The sequence below is a fragment of the Colossoma macropomum genome, unplaced genomic scaffold (assembly GCF_904425465.1).
Source record: "Colossoma macropomum unplaced genomic scaffold, Colossoma_macropomum, whole genome shotgun sequence".
In the NCBI taxonomy this organism is placed as follows: domain Eukaryota; kingdom Metazoa; phylum Chordata; class Actinopteri; order Characiformes; family Serrasalmidae; genus Colossoma; species Colossoma macropomum.
In genome coordinates this window covers 20,622,080-20,640,369 of record NW_023494804.1, presented here as the reverse complement: position 1 = coordinate 20,640,369, position 18,290 = coordinate 20,622,080, and the positions used below count along the sequence as shown (strand labels likewise).

The following is an 18,290-nucleotide window of genomic DNA, read 5'->3' as shown; positions in this document are numbered from 1 at the left end:
CATGTTTTTTTCTAATATCTAATTTGCAATTTTATGTGGCCCAAAGTGCAAAGACTGCCCTTGTATGCGTATGAGGCTTTAGAATAGCTTTGAGTATCTAAAGCTGTGTTACCAAAGAAAATACTCAACCACCGATGTAAAACAAGCACAGTTGCATTTGTTTAGAAAAGCTGCAGCTGCAGTTATTTGTTATAAAACATGCCCCTGAAAAACTATTGCTGGCCGTCAAGTAAGAGGTTTCCTGTTAATGAAAGCTCTCAATTTTAAGATAATCTAAGAAGCATTCTAAACACATTGTATTTCTATAAAGGCTTATTTCCACCACTCTAAGTGTTTTTCACACTCCTTCATTGTTTTTCCATTTTTAATGTGATGAATGGACCAACAGAAATGCTCCAAAATGACTCAGAATAAAATCTCTTCACATTAAATTACATTGAAATGAAAAGAATGGTATTGCAGTCTCCTGTAAAGTTACCATTGTGGAGAGACATGTGTTTCTTTGGACAGTGATGTTTTAATAAACGTTTTTTGTGCAGTTTTACACTACAGGTTCCAAACGTATACTGCCTGTGTTACATTAAAGCCATTGCACGCAACATGCAGAAGAACATTTTGTAACGTCACTTGTGCTTTGGACCCCTTCCCCAGAGCAGATGAACATAATGGTTAGCGTATCAAAGTATCAAAGAATTCCACCAAAAATGTTTGTCATATATATTGTTTTTTTTTCCTCCTGATTTAATGTAATGCTGCTTCTTTTAATTTTCACAAAAAAACCCTTACAAATCTTACTCGTGTGTCTGAACTTTAAGAGTCAGAGAATACTAATCATTTGGTAACAAAGTAGATGCTGAAATTACTATTAAGAACACTATTAAGATGTTGGGATATAAAACAAAACCCAAAGAACAGTTTAAATTAAATCCATTTAATGAATAACACATCAATAAACTCAATATTTTTCTACGGATAAGGATAGCAGACCAGTGCTGTGAGTGATGCATTGAATCTGCTACTGTCCATCGAGGTTTAGAAATGTCTGAGAGGGTTTCAGCGGCAGGTGTAGTGGGCCTCAACGGCCAGTTCAAAGTCCCTCTTCACCAGTTCCAGAAAAACAGGCGGCTGCCATGCTTGGCGGGCTCCAGCGGGCCCTCGATGACTGGGTTGGGCTCTGGTCTTGCTCTTGAGTGGTAGGGATTCTCAGGCAAAGGCCGAGAGGTGGCCACCTTGGTCACCTGAGAGAAGACAGAGACCGAAGGTTTATGGAAGAAGAAAACGGATCAAACTGCTGCAGTCTATCAGGGTTTCCTAAGGAGGCATTTGTGCAGGTCACAGGTCAAAAACAGAGAGTTGTTGATGCTTCAAATGTACTTAATCGCTTATATGAAAATGAGTTTTCTCATTAAGTGAAGGGATGGGGTGAGGCTGACTTTCTGGTGGGCCAAATCAAACATTGTAATGGGCCAAGATCAGGAAGCCCTGCTCTACAAAACCACAAAACTCAACACCAGCAGTGTAGAATATTTACTTCATATTTACACTTAAATAATGTAATATACATAATGCACTCTGCTTCAATTCTGCCTAATCTGGTATCAGAGCTTACATTATTAAATTATACTTGATAGCCTAAATGCCTTTAATAGCCTATAATCTAGTAGTTTTATTTAACATTGCATATTAAATGATTATGGTTTGCGGTAGTCTGCAACATGCAAATAGAAGGCATTTTCAAACAACCATTCAGCCTAACATTTTATAAGCATACACGAGTAATGGGCCTCATTCTCCAATATCTTCCTAAGTTTGTTCTCAAGTTATTTTTGACAAAAATCTTAAGAAAAAGTCTATGTCAAATTCATGACGTTCTTAAGGTGCAGTATTGTTCGCACCTTTGTGCTCTTGAGTGTGTGTAGATTCTGTTCTTGCCCAAGACCAAATCCCAAATAACAAATCCCAAATATTAAAACCTTGGTGAATATCAGAATCTTCATAAAAACTGCATAAGTGGGGTTTAAGAAGAAATGTATCCCTAAGAACGGTTGGTGAATGAGGCCCATCGTGAATGGTGCAAAGTACAACTTCTCAATTGCGGCTGACCTAATGACTACCATAACTAGGCCAAATTAGCAAATGTTTTCTAGTTAATGCTAATTCTACAGCCACAAGTCTCTGAAGCATAACACCAAAGGATATGATAACCTGTTGTAACAAATCCAAGTACATTTCCACAATTTTTTTATTAAAAATATGGACATGTATCTTTGTTTTCCCCCAATTTTATCTCCAATTGAGAAGTACCCAATTTCACCCACTAGTCAGGACTCCCCTAGTCACACAATACCACCGGTGTAAGGAGGGCTAGCACATGGCTAGCACAGGCTTCCTCCGAGAGCTGTGTAGCGAGACCGCATCTTTTCGAACTGCTGCTAACACAATGTCACTGGACAGCTGAACACGCTCTGAGAAAAGCGGCAACCACCAGTTCTGTTACATCAGCTAACAGACGCCTGCGCTGGCAGGCATCGCCGTGGGTGATGGGGGAGAGGAAGGCCCATCCTACCAATCCAGAAAGAGTGAGGCCAATTGTGCTCTCTTGGACTCCCGGCCAAGGATGGCTGTAGCATCAACAGGGATCAAATTCAAGATCTCCTGATGACAGGGCCAACGCATAGACAGTTGCCCCACTCGAGAGCCATTAACAGATCTTTTAAATAGAAAAGGAAGGGAATGATGAACATATGACATCACAGGCACCAAAATGCCTGTGTGCACGCTATGCAAGTATGACCAAAGGGCGCATTGGGAATGTGCAAGTGTGCCTCACCTTGGACAGATCCCCCAGAGCAGGTCTCTCCCAGCCCAGCTTCTCCAGCACACAGTTATCAAACTCCTTTTGCTGCTTACGGCAGTGTCGAAGCTCAGCCAGGTTGGAGTAGTCCAGGCAGGTCCAGTACTCCGTAAAGGACTCGGCACAGTTCCCCTTAATCTGCCTGTAAAACACAATGCAACATAAGAACAGGTATTAGGGAATGTTTGTTTTACTAATGTAGATTCTCTTAAGAATGTTATTCACAATTACGTAAGTGGCCGTGTCAAAGATAAATTCTTTGGCCCTGAAATTAACTATTATAAAAACTTTCATTTCCACTTAAGCTGGACGTCATTAAATCCCAAACTGCTTTATTTTCCTTCATGCGTTTCAGATGACATACATATTTAATCACGGGTATGCTCACCTTTAAAACAATGCATCCTTGATAAAGACCATCTGTCTGAATCCTACAGCAAGATAGTTTCTAGTCTCCTACACACTGTTCACTAGTTGTACCACCCTGGTCAATTTGAGCACTAGGACATTTGCAAATAGTTTTTTTTTCTTTCTAATTTAAACTTGATTGTTTAGCTGTTTATCAAGTAGTGGAAAAATGGTACATATTGTCAGTTGTTATTAACAACCAATATCAACAATCCATTTAAATTTGTCCATTTACTATGCCATGGCTTTTTCTTCTTATAACTCAGCTCTAGAGCTCATTTTTCAAAGTCACGGAGGTCCCCTCATGCTTTGCGTCCGCTTTCTAACTCACTATTCCTTCATGTTTACACTGTGGACAGAACAGTTTATTCCAGCCTCCTCAGTACGCGGTTAAGAGATCTGTGGACATCCAACAAAAGGTCCCCAAAAGCTGCTTTCTGTTTTAATGACAGACACCAGTCACCGTGCAGAGGCGTCACTGTGTTATTAGAGCCAAGCGCCTGCCATTACCTAGACTGAAATGAACCAGACCACTTCCTACACATAATCGACCAGGGGGCAGATCTCTATGGTCAACTCAGGATGTAAGCAGAGCAACCAGACATTGGAGGGTCAACGCATAATTATGAGATTTAGTCATGCATCATGATAATGTCACACCAGCATGGTTGAGAACTGTGTGGGTTAAAATGGACGTTTTTGCTTCGGAATTTGCTGAAATAGCTCTTTCAATAGGAGAGGAAATGCTTACTACATAATGCAGTTTAACTGAACTGTTTGTACATATCCTTATAGACCAACCACTCGATAAGAGATAAAAAAGCAAGAACTTAGCCTGGATGGGAGTTTAAAACTGAAACAGCTGTAAACTTTAATTACTTTCGTCTTTATTTAAATTAGTTTGGTTCAAGGTCCCTGACACATTAGTGCGTTCTGTATTCACAAGCCTGGGAGTTCTGCAATGGGCCAGAATGACACAATGACCGCTGGAATGACATAAAGGCAAATGTTCTGCCCATAAACATGATTCTGAACCTGACCTGAGCCCAATTTTTAACCAAGCCTGACCCAAGTTTGAAACTGTTTATTTAAACCTGAAATATCCAGAAATATTTACTTTCACTGCCTACTATGTTAGCCACGCACTGCAAGAGCATGTATAAATCCAGATGCCTGTTCAGTTACACAGTCCAAAGCAGAGTTTTGAACCCAGTACATACTCCAATTAAAGTGGCTAAATGTGCCAAAATAAAAAAAAGCATATCTACAGTACTGTGCAAAAGTCACAGACCACCCTTTATGTATTTAATTTCCAGCTGAAACAGCCATTAAGTACAAGTTATTCATTTTTCAAGAGATATTTCTGATTAACTGCATATCAGATAATCTGCTTGCATTAGGAAAAGTCAAAACAACAACCGAGCAAGACCTGAGAGACCACCAAAACTGTCCCCATCAGATAAACAGCACTTGAAGCTTTCATCTTTGAGAGAGAGGAGAAAATCAAGCTCCACTTTTGCTTCAAATCTGAAAAAAATCCACAGGTGTTTCTGTCCATCCTTCCACTGTGAGAAGACAACTCAATGCTACGAGTCTGAAAAGATGTGTAGCTATCAGGAAGCTTTTACTGAGAAAATATTACAAATCAACCAAAGAAGCTGCTGATATTCTAAGACTGAACTTTGGAGGAGTGGTAAAATATCCCTGCAGATTTCTTTGGAAATGGAAGCTGTAATAAAGGAAAAGAGTGGACACCCTAAATAGTGAATGATAATTTGACATTATATCTAGTTATTGAGGCTTCTGCGTCATTTTCTGCAAAATATTTGTTTTCTGCCATCTTCCTATTGTTGACAAATGAAAAACTTGTACTTCATGGCCATCTTGACTGGAAATAAAATAAATGAAGGGTGGTCTCTGACTTTTGCACAATATTGCATGTATATATATGTACACGTATACACAAACACACTAAGGCCCAACCGATACAGACATTTTGTGGTCAATGCGGATACTGGTTTAAAGAGGCTACAAATTCCAATAACCGATGATATCAGTCAATATAATTTCATATTTATATTTCAATCAACACAAAGTCAGTAGCTTACAGCTTTGAAGCTTGTGTGTCACTAACTGCACAGACAGACAGCTAGCTAACAAAAACATATATGCTACAATCACCAGAAGCAAAATGACATTTAAAAAGAAATAAAAATTAATTAAATAAATAAATACTGGCCGATGTTATTTGCTGAGTATGTTTTAAATGTGGTCTTCAGAATCATCAAACCATGTGTGAGATTGGGGCTGCATAAATAAAAAAGGACTGCAGGACCACATACACAAGGCTGTGTTATTGACTGCAAAGCATCACTAAGTCTAAGTAAAACAAAAAGCTGAAAACGGTACTTGTCACGGAAATTAGCCGAGAAAGATTTACTGGAATCTTGTTGCCTACCCTTCATATTCTCCGTAAAAAACATTAAAATCTTTTAAAAACATATTTAATCCATCCTAAGACACAGGAAGAGTATCAGTGAAGGTCAGTGGGCACAGAGCAGCAATGTTTTCCAGTGTGAACATGACATTTTCAGAAAGAAAAGAGGCCTGCTTTAATTTTCTTTTACACAAACTAAAGCCTGTTTGTGCAAAATGTCCACAAAGGATGTATGTCAAGGTTCGGCCATTTTGGGTTGCTAACTCCATATGTTTCTGTTTTCTCAAAGCTTTGTCAGGACGGATAATGAGCTGGTTAGATGCAGTGGAAAAAGTCTCTCAAAACATGCAACTAGACCTAATGTATGAACACAGCAAATGTTCATTAACAACAATCACTTTCAAGTCACCTACATAGATAAAAAAAAAAAAACATTCTCCTTAGAAGCTATGCGGCAAAAGGAACTAAATCAGAGACAAACAGCTTTAAAGTGCAGTGCACCCTCAAGTGTGCTGCAGAACAAGTACCTAAAGAAGTTAAGTGCACACTCGTTGACCTTCCTCCCTTCATTCAGACACTTCCTAGGGTCTTTCTCTTCCCATCTGCACAGCATGAACTCCTTGTTGGCCTTGTCGCACTGTGAGCCATAGTGATGTGCTGCTGCTTTCAGTACGGCCGATGATACACTGACCTGTTGCAGGACAGAACAACAGGAAAAAACACTGAGACACTGTACAAAAGTTACCATGTTTTAGTCTATATCAGTGTGTATCACTAATTTAACTGAAATATTCATCTGACATATACTTATGGACCAATCTATTGACAAGACATTTTTAAAAATGCAATGTTTAAACACATTTGACTTTGTCTGAGGTAACAAACTGTATATTCTGTTTGTCCCCAATGCATTACAGCATTCCCTATTCATAAGTCTACAGGTTCTTTAATGGGCCAGAATGACTGCTGAAACTGACAAAGGCAAAAGTTCTATAAACATGATTCTAAAAAGTGACCTGAGCCCAAATTTTTACCTAAGACTGACTTAAGTATGAAACTGTTTAAAAAAATAAATAAATAAATAAAAAAATAAAAAAAAAAGCTAGGTTTGCTCCTCAGCATGGCCAATGACATGCTTATCTTTTTAAAGGGAGAGTACTCAGTAAGACATTATAAAAGGGTATAGAACAGTGTCTGCCACTGTTTAAACGGGGCATTTTTTGTGTTATCCTGCAGTCACATGATCATTAGTTAAAGAGTAAGCCCAACGATTCTACTATGCAGAAATTTTGAAAAATGGTGGAATTTCCCTTTAATGATCAAGGTCCTTCTGTGACCGAGTGAGTTGTGTTAGACCAAAACAGTGTTATGCCACCTCACAAGGAAAAAGTGAACAGGGATAAACAAAAGGTAATCTGTACATTTTCGAAGAAACGCAGATCTTGCATTTGATGTTTTACTACATGCTAAAGCACAACTACAGAACTGCATACAGAACAAACACACAGACTTTGCCTTTGCTAACCAGCTAGCTGCTGACAGCAAACAGACGAGGCTTCCTTCTAGTTCGAAGTTTTCCCGTTCCACCTTAAATGGTGCAGCAGTTACATTCTCGCGCTTGAGATGTTACTATAGCAGCTGCGCCATCTAATTCTGATTTAAGGTGGAACAAGACAATTCGAACAAGAAGCTGCGTTCAGCACCGCAGCAAACAGCAAAAGGAGAAAGGAGAACACAGTATTTAGCCACTCAATGCATAAACAAAGCACACGACAAAGAAATATGCATTTATTCCAGCACACACAGAGACAGACAGACAGAGAGACAGACGTCTCCTCCACAGGGAGTAAATGTAGATCTTCACAGTTGAGCTGTAAAAGCTAACTTGCAGCACTGAGCGGTTAGAAGTAGAGCGCCTGTTTTGACCATTACACACATTTCACACACCTCACACACATACCTCCTCAACGTTCAACTCCGACAGTGTCGGAATCTCAACCTCACCGGGCATGGTGCGGTCTACAACTCAGGAAAACCAGTTTGAGAGCTCTGTCTGGAGTTTGCTCAAGGTCCCGAAATGCGACGAGGGAAGGTCAGCACAAGGCGCATGCGCCACTGCTTTCGGTCGCACTTACATGACGCAGCACCGCGCGCCTTCAAAGCGGCAAAGGCAGGATCTTTAAAAAATAAATAAAGAACATTAAAATATAAAAACAACAAATAATATTTGGTTAAAGTGTTCATATAACTACTTTACTTGTTTGTTCGTTTTTGTTCTTTCCACTACTACCGTTGCTTTTTGTAGTAGTAGTATTGTAGTAGTAGTAGTAGTAATAATAATAATAATAATAATAATAATAATACACTACAATGTTTGTATTTATTTTTTTAAGTATGAAGCAAGAATAATGAAGCTAGTGTTACAGAAATGTAGTTATTTTAATCAATATAAAAATTCTGAATAAGAGCAAAAAAGGCTCTTAAGGCTTGTAGCGAACTGTTTTCCCTCTTCTCTGGTTCTTCCTTTGACGTTGTTATACACATAAAAATAACACTAACGTACTTTCTGTGTGAAGGGCATTGACACTTTTCTGTGGCTTTTTTTATGTGCTGTTGGCCTTAAAAACACGGTATCAAACTCAGTATATTTTCTGTGCTTTTTCTATGTCACATTGTCCCTAAATTGAAGAGTGAAATTGTGTTAATAAAACACATTTTTATTTAATCTGAATAAAACGTCGCTGACATCCGGCTGTCTCTGCCTCGTTTCCATGGAAACGCTGTAACGCTGCTGCTAGTCGCAATGGAGTTTACAGGCAGCAGTTACTGCGGCTCTTACAGAAATGGCAGGTAAAATAAATTATATTTTCCCCGTTGAAGGTCTCTAATTCACTAATATCTCTTCTGCCAAAACTGATATAGACTCGGTGAGTTTATTTGTTAAGCTGTGCAATTGTTAGGCCCATAACTTACATGGAACACTAGCATACGGTCTCTTTTACTGTTTCTGGCTAGCTACTATTTTGATTGTTGTAAAAAGCTTTGGGTTTGTTGTTTATGATAGTCATTACTGTTGCTAGTGAAGGCTTCAGGTCATGCTTTGGAGCTTTATGGTCTTCCATGATAAAATATAGACCTGAGTTTTCCTGTCTTTTCTAGGATGGAGGGGAAAGGAGAGTATAAGCTCCCCACACAGACCAGATATGAAGGGGGGATGAAGGATGGCATGTTTCACGGAAAAGGAGTTCTATACTTTCCCAACGGAAGCAAATATGAGGGAATATGGGAAAAAGGAATATGCAGACAGGTGCTTTTGTTTCCCTCCTAGCGCCTGTTTGCTATAACAACTCAGCTGAATCTCAACGGATCTCAACTGAATCATAAACACCACACAATAAAAAGATGGTTCCTTAGTAAAAGGAATGGTTCTATTTAGGAAACATGAGTTCTATATAGAATTATTTCATGCTCAAATGGTTCTTTGCATGGTGAAACGGTTCTAATACCTGCTAAAGCACAACTACAGAACAAACACAGTCTTTGCCTTTGTAAGCCTGCTAGCTGCTAACAGCAAACAGACGAGGCTGAAGTTGGCTTCCTTCTAGTTCAAATTTTCCCGTTCCATATAAGCACAAAATAGGGTTCTGCTACTGTTACGATGTGAAGCTTGTAACAGAAGAACACTTTTCTGTGCAATATAGAAAGAACCATTTTCTAAAAGGTTGTGTATAGAACCATGTACAACACATTCTCCATCAATCTAAAGAACTGTTTTGCCATGCAAAGAAATATTTAATCATTAAGTGTTTTTTTTATAGAGCCCATGGTCCTAAATAGAACCATTGTCTTGAAGAACCATCTTTTTTAAGTGTGTGCTGTTATTATACAGACATTGTATTTAAAGGAGCACTCTGGCCAAAAATTTTAAATGTAACCATCGCTACATCTGTTGTACACTTGCTCTCTCATCTCCTACAGTAACTCTGCAGTAGTTTCTAGAATGAAATGTTGAAACATTCTTTTATTTTCGCTTGCTTGCTAATGCAGAGAGAAGCCAAAAAGCTAAAAAACTGCTAGGAAGCCAAATCACATCTGTATTTATTGGCCTCTACATCAGTGGCTATTCTAGCAATATTTCTTTATTGCAGTGGGCGCGATTTAGTAATGCATACCGGGGACTGTAGTAAGAGAACATTGATAGATGAAAACACAAAAAGCATTTAAATTGTGAGCTCTATAAAACTGATAAGGCTGTGTGATGCAACGCTGCACTACAGAATATTACATAACATCACAAATGGCATATTAAATGCTAGTTTTAGGCCAAACTTGCTGGAGAAGAAAAAAAAACATTCTCAGGTATAATGTATGTTAATCTAACAAGATTTATTTCCAAGTAAATTTGGGTCCTTTCTCTTTGTCAATTCATCATGAACTGTTCACACAATATGAATATGACAGTTAGTTTTTTGAATTTTGTAAAAAATATAAAATAAAAGCAAAAACAAATGGTATGACAGCAACACTATACTCTTAATGAAACATCTGTTTTAAGATTCTTTAAGACACGATTAGAATGATGGAATACATATTGTAAATCTTTCCAAAACTTCCAGGGCAATTACACCTTCTCAGATGGACTGCAGTACCAGGAGACAGACTGGGATTACTGTGATGGCTATGATCGACGCTTCTACACTGAGAGATGCCATGGGCTGAAACCTGCAGGTATAGTGTTAGTGAAGATGAAGAGCTCCCAGTCTGCTCGTCCATGCTTATTAACTCATTCCATCCCAGACATAACACACCCAGTCCAGCTTGTTAAGGTTGTCAGCATCCTGTAGATATTACAGCCAGGGCTGTTAAATTACAGTTGGAACAAATTTCTGTTGTAGATTTCCAGGAGTCGGATTGGAGGATCTCTGGGAACACACCTAGATGCCTTTAAAGGAATAGTTCATTGAATAGAAAATACCCAATTTCACACTTACCCCAGGTATAGTCAGTCAGCCAAGATATGTGTGGAATGCAAATGCTTTAGTATAGAATTGGAGCTGCGAGGATAATATTGCTAACAAACACTAGAACTCAACAGTCACCCATATGACTCAAATATTTTCTGTAAAAATGCATCCCCAAAACTTCTCTCAAATCTCTCAAACAGCACAAAGGTCTTCATTAACGTTGCGCAGAATTGTCAATATGGTTCAGGACACAGTATGACGTCCTGTGAGCTATAAAATGAACAAAACTTTCCATCACAGGCAGCCATTTCACACAACACTAGACCTGGTATTTACAAAGCAGGTCTGATTTTGGACCAGATTTCTTCTGATTTATGACAGTCATCTAGAGCAGCGCTCCTGCTCCTGAGGTGGTTTGTGAATAGAGACCCTGTTGTTTAAAGTGGCTGCCTGCAATTTTGTCCATTTTTGTGGCTCACAGCAAGTCGTACTGTGTCCTAAACAACATCCACAAGTCTGTACGACCTTAAAGAAGACCTTTATGCTGTTTGAGTGAGTTGAGAGAAGTTTTAGGAATGTATTATTACAGAAACAATGTGGGCTATTTGGGTAACTATTGAGTTCTAGTGTTTGTCAGCAATGTTAGACTCTAAACTATATAAGCAAAATGTGGACTTCAAACATGTCTTGGGTGATTAACTACAATTTGGGTAAGTGAAAAATTGTGTACATTTGATTTTTCGATCTGATTACCTTAAAGTTGTGAATCATATATATATATATATATATATATATATATATATATATATATATATATATATATATATATATATTCTCACTTATTTTTCTTTTTGTCAATTCATTTCCAAGGCTGTTTCTTACTATAAGCAGTATAAGCAGTTGCTTAAGGTCCTGCGAGTATGCAATATTTATTTATTTTATTTGATATTTATTTAATTTGCTTATATGCACAGATTTAACCTCAAAAAGGAATTAAATAATATTTTTTTTTCTTTCTTGCAAACAAAATAATATGACCAAGAAGTGGGCTTCACAAATACAACACTTAGAGACCCAGACTGGCCTTCATTTTATGCTTTATCCTTCAGTTAAAGAGCTTTGGCAAACATTTTTACCCCAAATGTATTCAGTTGGCCATGTTTGGTGTCTGATGTGTGATTCTGTAACAGTAACAGTAGCCATCACGAAGCCTGATTTTGTCCATTTAAACCTCTTTGTTGATAACAGTATGTTATACAGAGTGATTTTGCAATATATATGCAATATGCGATAATTAAGACATGCAGTTTGCATGACGAGTAGCTATAAGATTCCATTACTTGCTAGATACATTAGTTACAAAGTTCAGATAACAAAGATATTCGCTTATTGACTACATAAGGGATGTCGTTTTTATTTTTGGTCAAAGTGTCATTTTAAATTCTCGTTATACACAGTCTTACATTCCCAAAAATAAAATATAGCATGATATTTTTTGTCTACTCACATTCAGTTAAGTGAACATGCCTTTTTGTAGGAGAATCTCAGCTGACCAATAAGGACCCCCCTCGGCTCATTCCTGACGGCTGCTATGACTGCGGAGATGGATTCTACAATCCTAACACCAGAGTGGTCAGTGACTACAAGGGGAACTTTCTTAGAAATGCTGGTAAGAGATTTTGTGTTGTCTGATCTATAGTGACTATGTGCCTGTGCACACATAGTGAATAAATTACTAGAAATTTTATATTTCTCTTTTTCTTAATCTCAGTAAAAAGTTTCTTATTTGGCCAACATTTTCCAGCAATTTCCGCAAAGCTGCATCACATTTCCTAATTTATTCTCTCACAACACATATTTTCTGGCCTTAATGTTGGAACATGTTCTGTGCTGCACTTCAGAGAAAACGTTTTGTGTCTCCTCCAAGCAACCACCTGGAAAACGTGACAACAGAAAGAGCATTAAAGTGGCATAAATAGATTAGTGTAAATGCATGTAGAATTAGAGATTGGGCAGGCAGACTGTGATGGTACGATAACTCGTCGGTAGGTCCTTTCTCTTAGCCAGAAATGCTTCCCCACTGCTGTCATTTGAGTTGTGTTTCCAAAAAGAAAATGCAAAACACATTTTTACTCCCATACAATGCCCAGTGCGGGATCTTTGATTTGACGTGAATTCGGTATGTCAGCCTTGCAGATAGGAATTCCGCTCGCTGTGCCAGGAGTTTGGAATCGGCACACCACCAGACAGTGTCATGGATTAGGAAAGGTTGCGGATTAAATATGATACGCGGTCTCTGAGTGTAACGTGTGTGTGTGCTTTTGTACATTTCTAGGATAAAAGTGTTCTGATTTTGTAGGAAAGCCAAAAAAACAGGCTTAACCTGAAGGACCAACAAAAGCTTTTTTTTTTTACCAAACCTGCATGCTTTATTTTTTTTAGATTGAGTTGAAACAATTCCTTTTGGTTACCAAGGTTAAGATTAGGTTTAGGGTTAATCTTAGAAATGTGAATACAGTACTGTGCAAAAGTCAGAGCTCACCTTTACTATTTAATTTCCAAGTTATTCATTTTTCAGGAGATATTTCTGAGGAGATTAGATAATAAATAATCCACTTGCATAAAGAAGGAGAAAGTCAAAGGGAAATAGGTGAAATACAGGAGTTTCCAAAACTAGAGTTCTAATAACCGTGCAAGACCTGGTAGAAACCAACACTATCCCCATCAAATGAACTGCACTTAAAGCTTAAATCTTTGAGAGAGAGGAAAAAATTAGGCTGCTTCAGATCTGAAAAAATCCACAGGTGTTTCCGTTCATCCTTCCACTGTGAGAAGACAACACCGCGCTATGGGTCTGAAAGGATGTGTAGCTGTCAAGAAGCTACACTGAGACAAAAACAAAGAAAATTTGCAAGTCAAAGAAGCTTCTGGTGTTCTCAGAACAATAGACCACCCCAGAGTCCAGACCTCAACATCACTGATTGTGTTTGGGATTACTTGAGTCATCAGAAGCGGAAAATGCAACCAACATATAAGACTGAACTTTCGAAGTGTGGAAAAATATCCCTGCAGATTTCTTTAAAAAACTGAAAGTAAGTCTCCTGAAAAGAATGTGAGCTGTAGTAAAGGTGGGCATGCTAAATACTAAAAAATCCAATGTGATATTTAGTTGTTGAGGGTATTAAAAATATTTTCAGCTTTTTTCCTGACCCTGAAAAATTACTAACTTGTACTTAGTGGTCGTTTTATCTGGGAATTAAGTAAACGAATGGTGGTCTATGGCTTTTGCACAGTACTGTATTATTATTACTTATATACAAATGGTATCTATCTAATACATGTAATACATATTATTGTTACATGTAAGTACTTATATATAATACATATTATACATATTATTACAAATTGGTACTTACACATGTATAAACCCACATTTTGGCATTGTAGAAACAAGCGTAGGTGTTTGTGCTCATGTATGAGTGAGCAAATGTTTATATGTGTCTCAGCTTAGAGGCTTGTGCGTATATGCAAGAAACATATGCTCTTAATAAAACATATCTTTAAAGATTTTACATAACAGAGTATTACATTGATGGAATGGTCTCCTTTGCCTTATATAGACCAACTCAATAAACGAAAATATGATACTCATCATTTTTCCCTTTGATCTGCTCACATGTCCAGGTACGTGTATGTGTTTGGATGGGTCTCTTTCTTTCCATTTGTAATGACTTGGCAGCTAGCTGTGTTTTCCAGTGATGTGAGACGCATAGTTTGGTAAGCTCTGTCTGGAGTAACTACATGCAACATGAGACACATTACCAGTCTCCTATCGTCACACACTGACTCCCAGCATTTAGATCTAATTCATATCTGCGTGGTTACCATAACACAGAGAGACATGCGCATCCTGAGCAGATGTGTGTTAAACATGTATGGGGAATTACGGGCTGAAATCACCCCGCTAGGTTTTGGCTGTATTAGACATTACAGCAGTGAAACACACGGAGATCTGTGGTCTAGAATACCTAGACTACTTCTAGACTAGCTCTCTTCATTCTTAAACATAAAGGTGTCAAACTGGGATCTTTGACACAATGCTATGTAAGAACCACTTTCCCTAAAGAACCGTTTTAATAGGGGACCCTTAGTTCATGCAAATGAACTGTTTTTGCAAATAAGATCTGCAGGCTTTTTAAGCTATAATGTAAAGGTTCTATACCAGTTAAATCATGCAAAGATTATAGAGATGGTACAATATCACTTTTTCTTTCCCAGTATTGGTACTTATTTTGAAACCTTGAGTGTCAGCTAATGCGGATACCAATCCAATATTTTTTCTTTAAAACCCTATTAAGCTTTAAAATGATCTCTACTACTCCTCGGTACAAAATACATAGCTAACAACATGATAATGTGCGTTGTTTCAAAAAAGATTTGTTACAGGATTGGACCAAATTTGTTCTTTTTCGCCCTCTGATATCCAGCATTTTCTGCCATCCCTATTGTAGAGAAATTAAAATGTTTCATACACTCTTAAAAATAAAGGTGCCCAATGGATTCCTTTGGAGCAGTGCCATAGAGGAACCACTTTTGGTTCCCCAGTTTATTTTTGTAAATGAGAGAAAGTAGCCTCTTCCTGCAGTATCTAGTGGCCATTCTACCAATGAAAAGGAAATCGACTTGGATATTTTAAATCAGTATAATCAAAGAAAATTTTTTCCACTGTAACTGTGTTATCAGATTAACTAGGACACTGTTGGCTCTTTCTGGGTGAAAGGTTGTGACTCTGTTTAGCTGCTAGCGAGCAATGATCGTGTGAAAACTATTCACACCTCCTCACAAGGACACTGCAATGCCGAGATAAAACAAACAGCACAACTGCAGATTTCTAGATATCGACAAATGGTGTACAACTGCCACAATATGAATAGCCTTTAAACACAATAAAGACACCACTGTACACTGATGAGCCAAAACACTATGGCTAATATGCTGTTGGTCCTCTGTGTGCTGCCAAAACAGCTCCGACCCACAAGGCATGGACTCTACAAGATGTTAGCAGCAGATTCTTTAAGTCCTGCAAATTTGAGCTAAAGTTGCAATGTGTCCGACTTTTTGTTTCAGCACATCCCACAGATGCTCAATCGGATTGAGATCTTGGGAATTCAGAGCCACAGGCTCTGTCATGTTCCGTCATGTTCCTCAAACCATTCCGGAAAAATGTATGCAGTGTGGCAAAGTGTTTCGGTAAGTGACACGAGTCAAACTGACCCCCACATGAATGCCCAGACCCACATGAATGCCCAGACACTTTTGATATCAAAAGGTGACGTGGAAAAACTGCAGACAACTGATTGGTCAGAGAGAATCATCATTATCACCCTAAACACATACTAACATTAGCTTCCAGCTTAGCGTAGCCTCTTGTGTCACTCTTAAGCAACCATAATCACCTTGTCCTCTGAACTCTAGAAACTGTAGTTTTTCCCAAACTCTCCTGTTTTTTTAGCAGTCTTTTGTGTTGCTGCTATCAAGCTCTTCTGAACAAAATGTATATTTTTTTGGAATGTGGGTGGAGGAATTATTCAGAAAATGCCGCCAAAAATGTAATATCAAGTTAGACTGACATGCTCATCCCTAGCATTTTAGCCGTATTAGATGTTACAGTCCTGCTGGTAGTGAAACACATAACACTTCACATGGATCCCCTGAATTGGTACAAAGCAAATAAGAACTAATATCTGTGACTAGCGCAGCTAGCAAGAACCTACTTTTGCATGCCAATTATGTGCTGTCAGAGAGAGTGTTTTCCAGTGCAGGGAACCAGACTCATTCTCGACTCGACCTAGACCATGTTGACATGTTAACATTCCTTAAAAGAAACGCAGAGTTATAGACTGAATAGATTGAATATGAAGTTAGGCTGAAATGCTCATCCTTAGCATTTTAGCTGTATTAGAGGTACAATTGCTGGAACTGCTGGTAGTGAAACACAAGGAGACAAAAACACATCTTAATGCGTTATCAGCAATGTGCTAATGCTAACAGGGTGTGTTTCTCAGCTGTTCTTATTCAGCAAGCGCTTTATACAGTGTAGCAATGCTGTGCGTTTGCCTACGTCAGTGCATGTGGCTTTGATGTAGGTGGGTATCTACACACAGATTTGATTTGTGTGCTCAGCGCTGTATATCTTATCTGCCCATCTGCCTGTCTGTGGGTTTAGAAGTGCTAGCCAATGGCCTTTCACTTCTCAGACTACTCAGCGCATGATGTCTACCCACTGCTGTCAGATTCAACAGATTCAAGCAGCTACAGAAGCTGAACTGATGGTTGGGTTTGGATGAGCTGGACGATCAGGAAGAGGAGAGAGGAAGCAAAAATGCTGCTATATTTTGGTACCAAATTTGCTCAATTTTCTCTTTACCCCAGATATAATTAATCAGACAAGACATGTTTGATGTCTAAAGTTGGAAACAAAATGTTCTTTTTTATTTTGAGTATTACTTTGTGTGGCTAGAATTTAATGCAATGGTTCAGTCTAAAATCAAATGTATACAATTTTCCTATTACTCCAAATTTAGTCAGTCAGCCAAAACATGTTTGGTGTCTGAAGTTTGCTCCCTTAGTTTTTTACCGAAGCTACAAGGCTCATTCAGCTAACAAGAAGCACAACATCAAATGCCTATATCACCACTTTCACACATTGCATGTAGATATTTCCATCAGAGAGGTCTCCAAATCCCCAAAACTTACCTAGTTCTGCTTAAATCTAATGCACAATTTCAGCTTCTGAAAGCCTAACCAAGGTGAGAGTTCGCTTGACTATTTAGATACCGTGGGAAAAAATCCTAATTGGATAATTTTCTGTTGGGTGTTTCAGGATTTTAACGCTTGTGTTTCTTACAAAAAACTTTACAATGAGATGAGAGTAGTACTAGAATACTTGCAGAGGTAATACAACAAGCATGAAGATTGTATTAAATAAAAATCTAAACATTACAATATATACATTTTTGAGTTCACAGGAATCATTAGACGGCCTTGAAGGCTTTGAGGGTTTATCACTAAGGAAACTGTGCAAAAGTATTGACAAAATTCATGTTTCAAGATGTCCACTTAACAACTCTTAACACATGGTTTGAAGCAAGCATGTGATGAGGCATGTAGTTAACTTGTTGTTAAATGCTAAGTTATAAGCATCAATTGCTTGTATACTACAGTGAGCTTGTTGCTCCAGTGCGCAGACTTCAGACACCAAACCAAAGTTTTGGTTGATCGACTATGCTCCTTCTATGGAAAAAAGTGATTTTCCCTAAAACAACACTTTAATTCAATCAACCTCAGTAAAAATCACATACATTTGCATCCACAGAGAGCAGAAAATTTAAAATAAAGAGAGCAGAAAATTTTCAAATAAAGACTACTTAGGATTTAATGGTAGTCACTTGTGTATTTTTATCCTTTAATTTATTAAAGCCTTTTTCTGTTATTCTTTGAGTGGCATATTTGCAATGGAGTTTTGTGGCCAGTTCTCCGTCAGGCCCTGGTCTTTGCGTCAGAAGGCATGATGCGGCGACGCGCTCCGTTATTTTTATCACTAAAAGGTGAAGGTCCATTTGTCAAA

At 38.2% G+C, this 18,290-nt stretch overlaps 2 protein-coding genes across 3 annotated transcripts in view; one reads left to right on the top strand and one right to left on the bottom strand.

Moving 5' to 3' along the window:
• Positions 1–915: 915 nt before the first annotated feature.
• Positions 916–7,826, bottom strand: ndufa8 (NADH:ubiquinone oxidoreductase subunit A8). Its single transcript, XM_036595352.1, has 4 exons — positions 7,660–7,826; positions 6,227–6,390; positions 2,831–2,996; positions 916–1,238 (listed from the first exon to the last, which is right to left on the bottom strand). Exons 1-4 carry the CDS (start codon positions 7,708–7,710, stop codon positions 1,101–1,103), a joined length of 519 nt encoding a protein of 172 aa, XP_036451245.1. The 5' UTR covers positions 7,711–7,826; the 3' UTR covers positions 916–1,100.
• Positions 7,039–18,290, top strand: part of morn5 (MORN repeat containing 5) — a 30,783-nt gene continuing 19,531 nt past the window's right edge. The window contains exons 1-4 of one of the 2 annotated variants that reach the window (XM_036595351.1): positions 7,039–7,109; positions 8,859–9,006; positions 10,316–10,427; positions 12,201–12,332. In XM_036595351.1, the coding sequence (XP_036451244.1) occupies positions 8,860–9,006; positions 10,316–10,427; positions 12,201–12,332 (391 nt within the window). In that variant the 5' untranslated portion in view covers positions 7,039–7,109; position 8,859. Of the gene's footprint in view, positions 7,110–8,462; positions 8,550–8,858; positions 9,007–10,315; positions 10,428–12,200; positions 12,333–18,290 lie in introns of those variants that run through there. The other variant, XM_036595350.1, reaches the window with a different exon arrangement.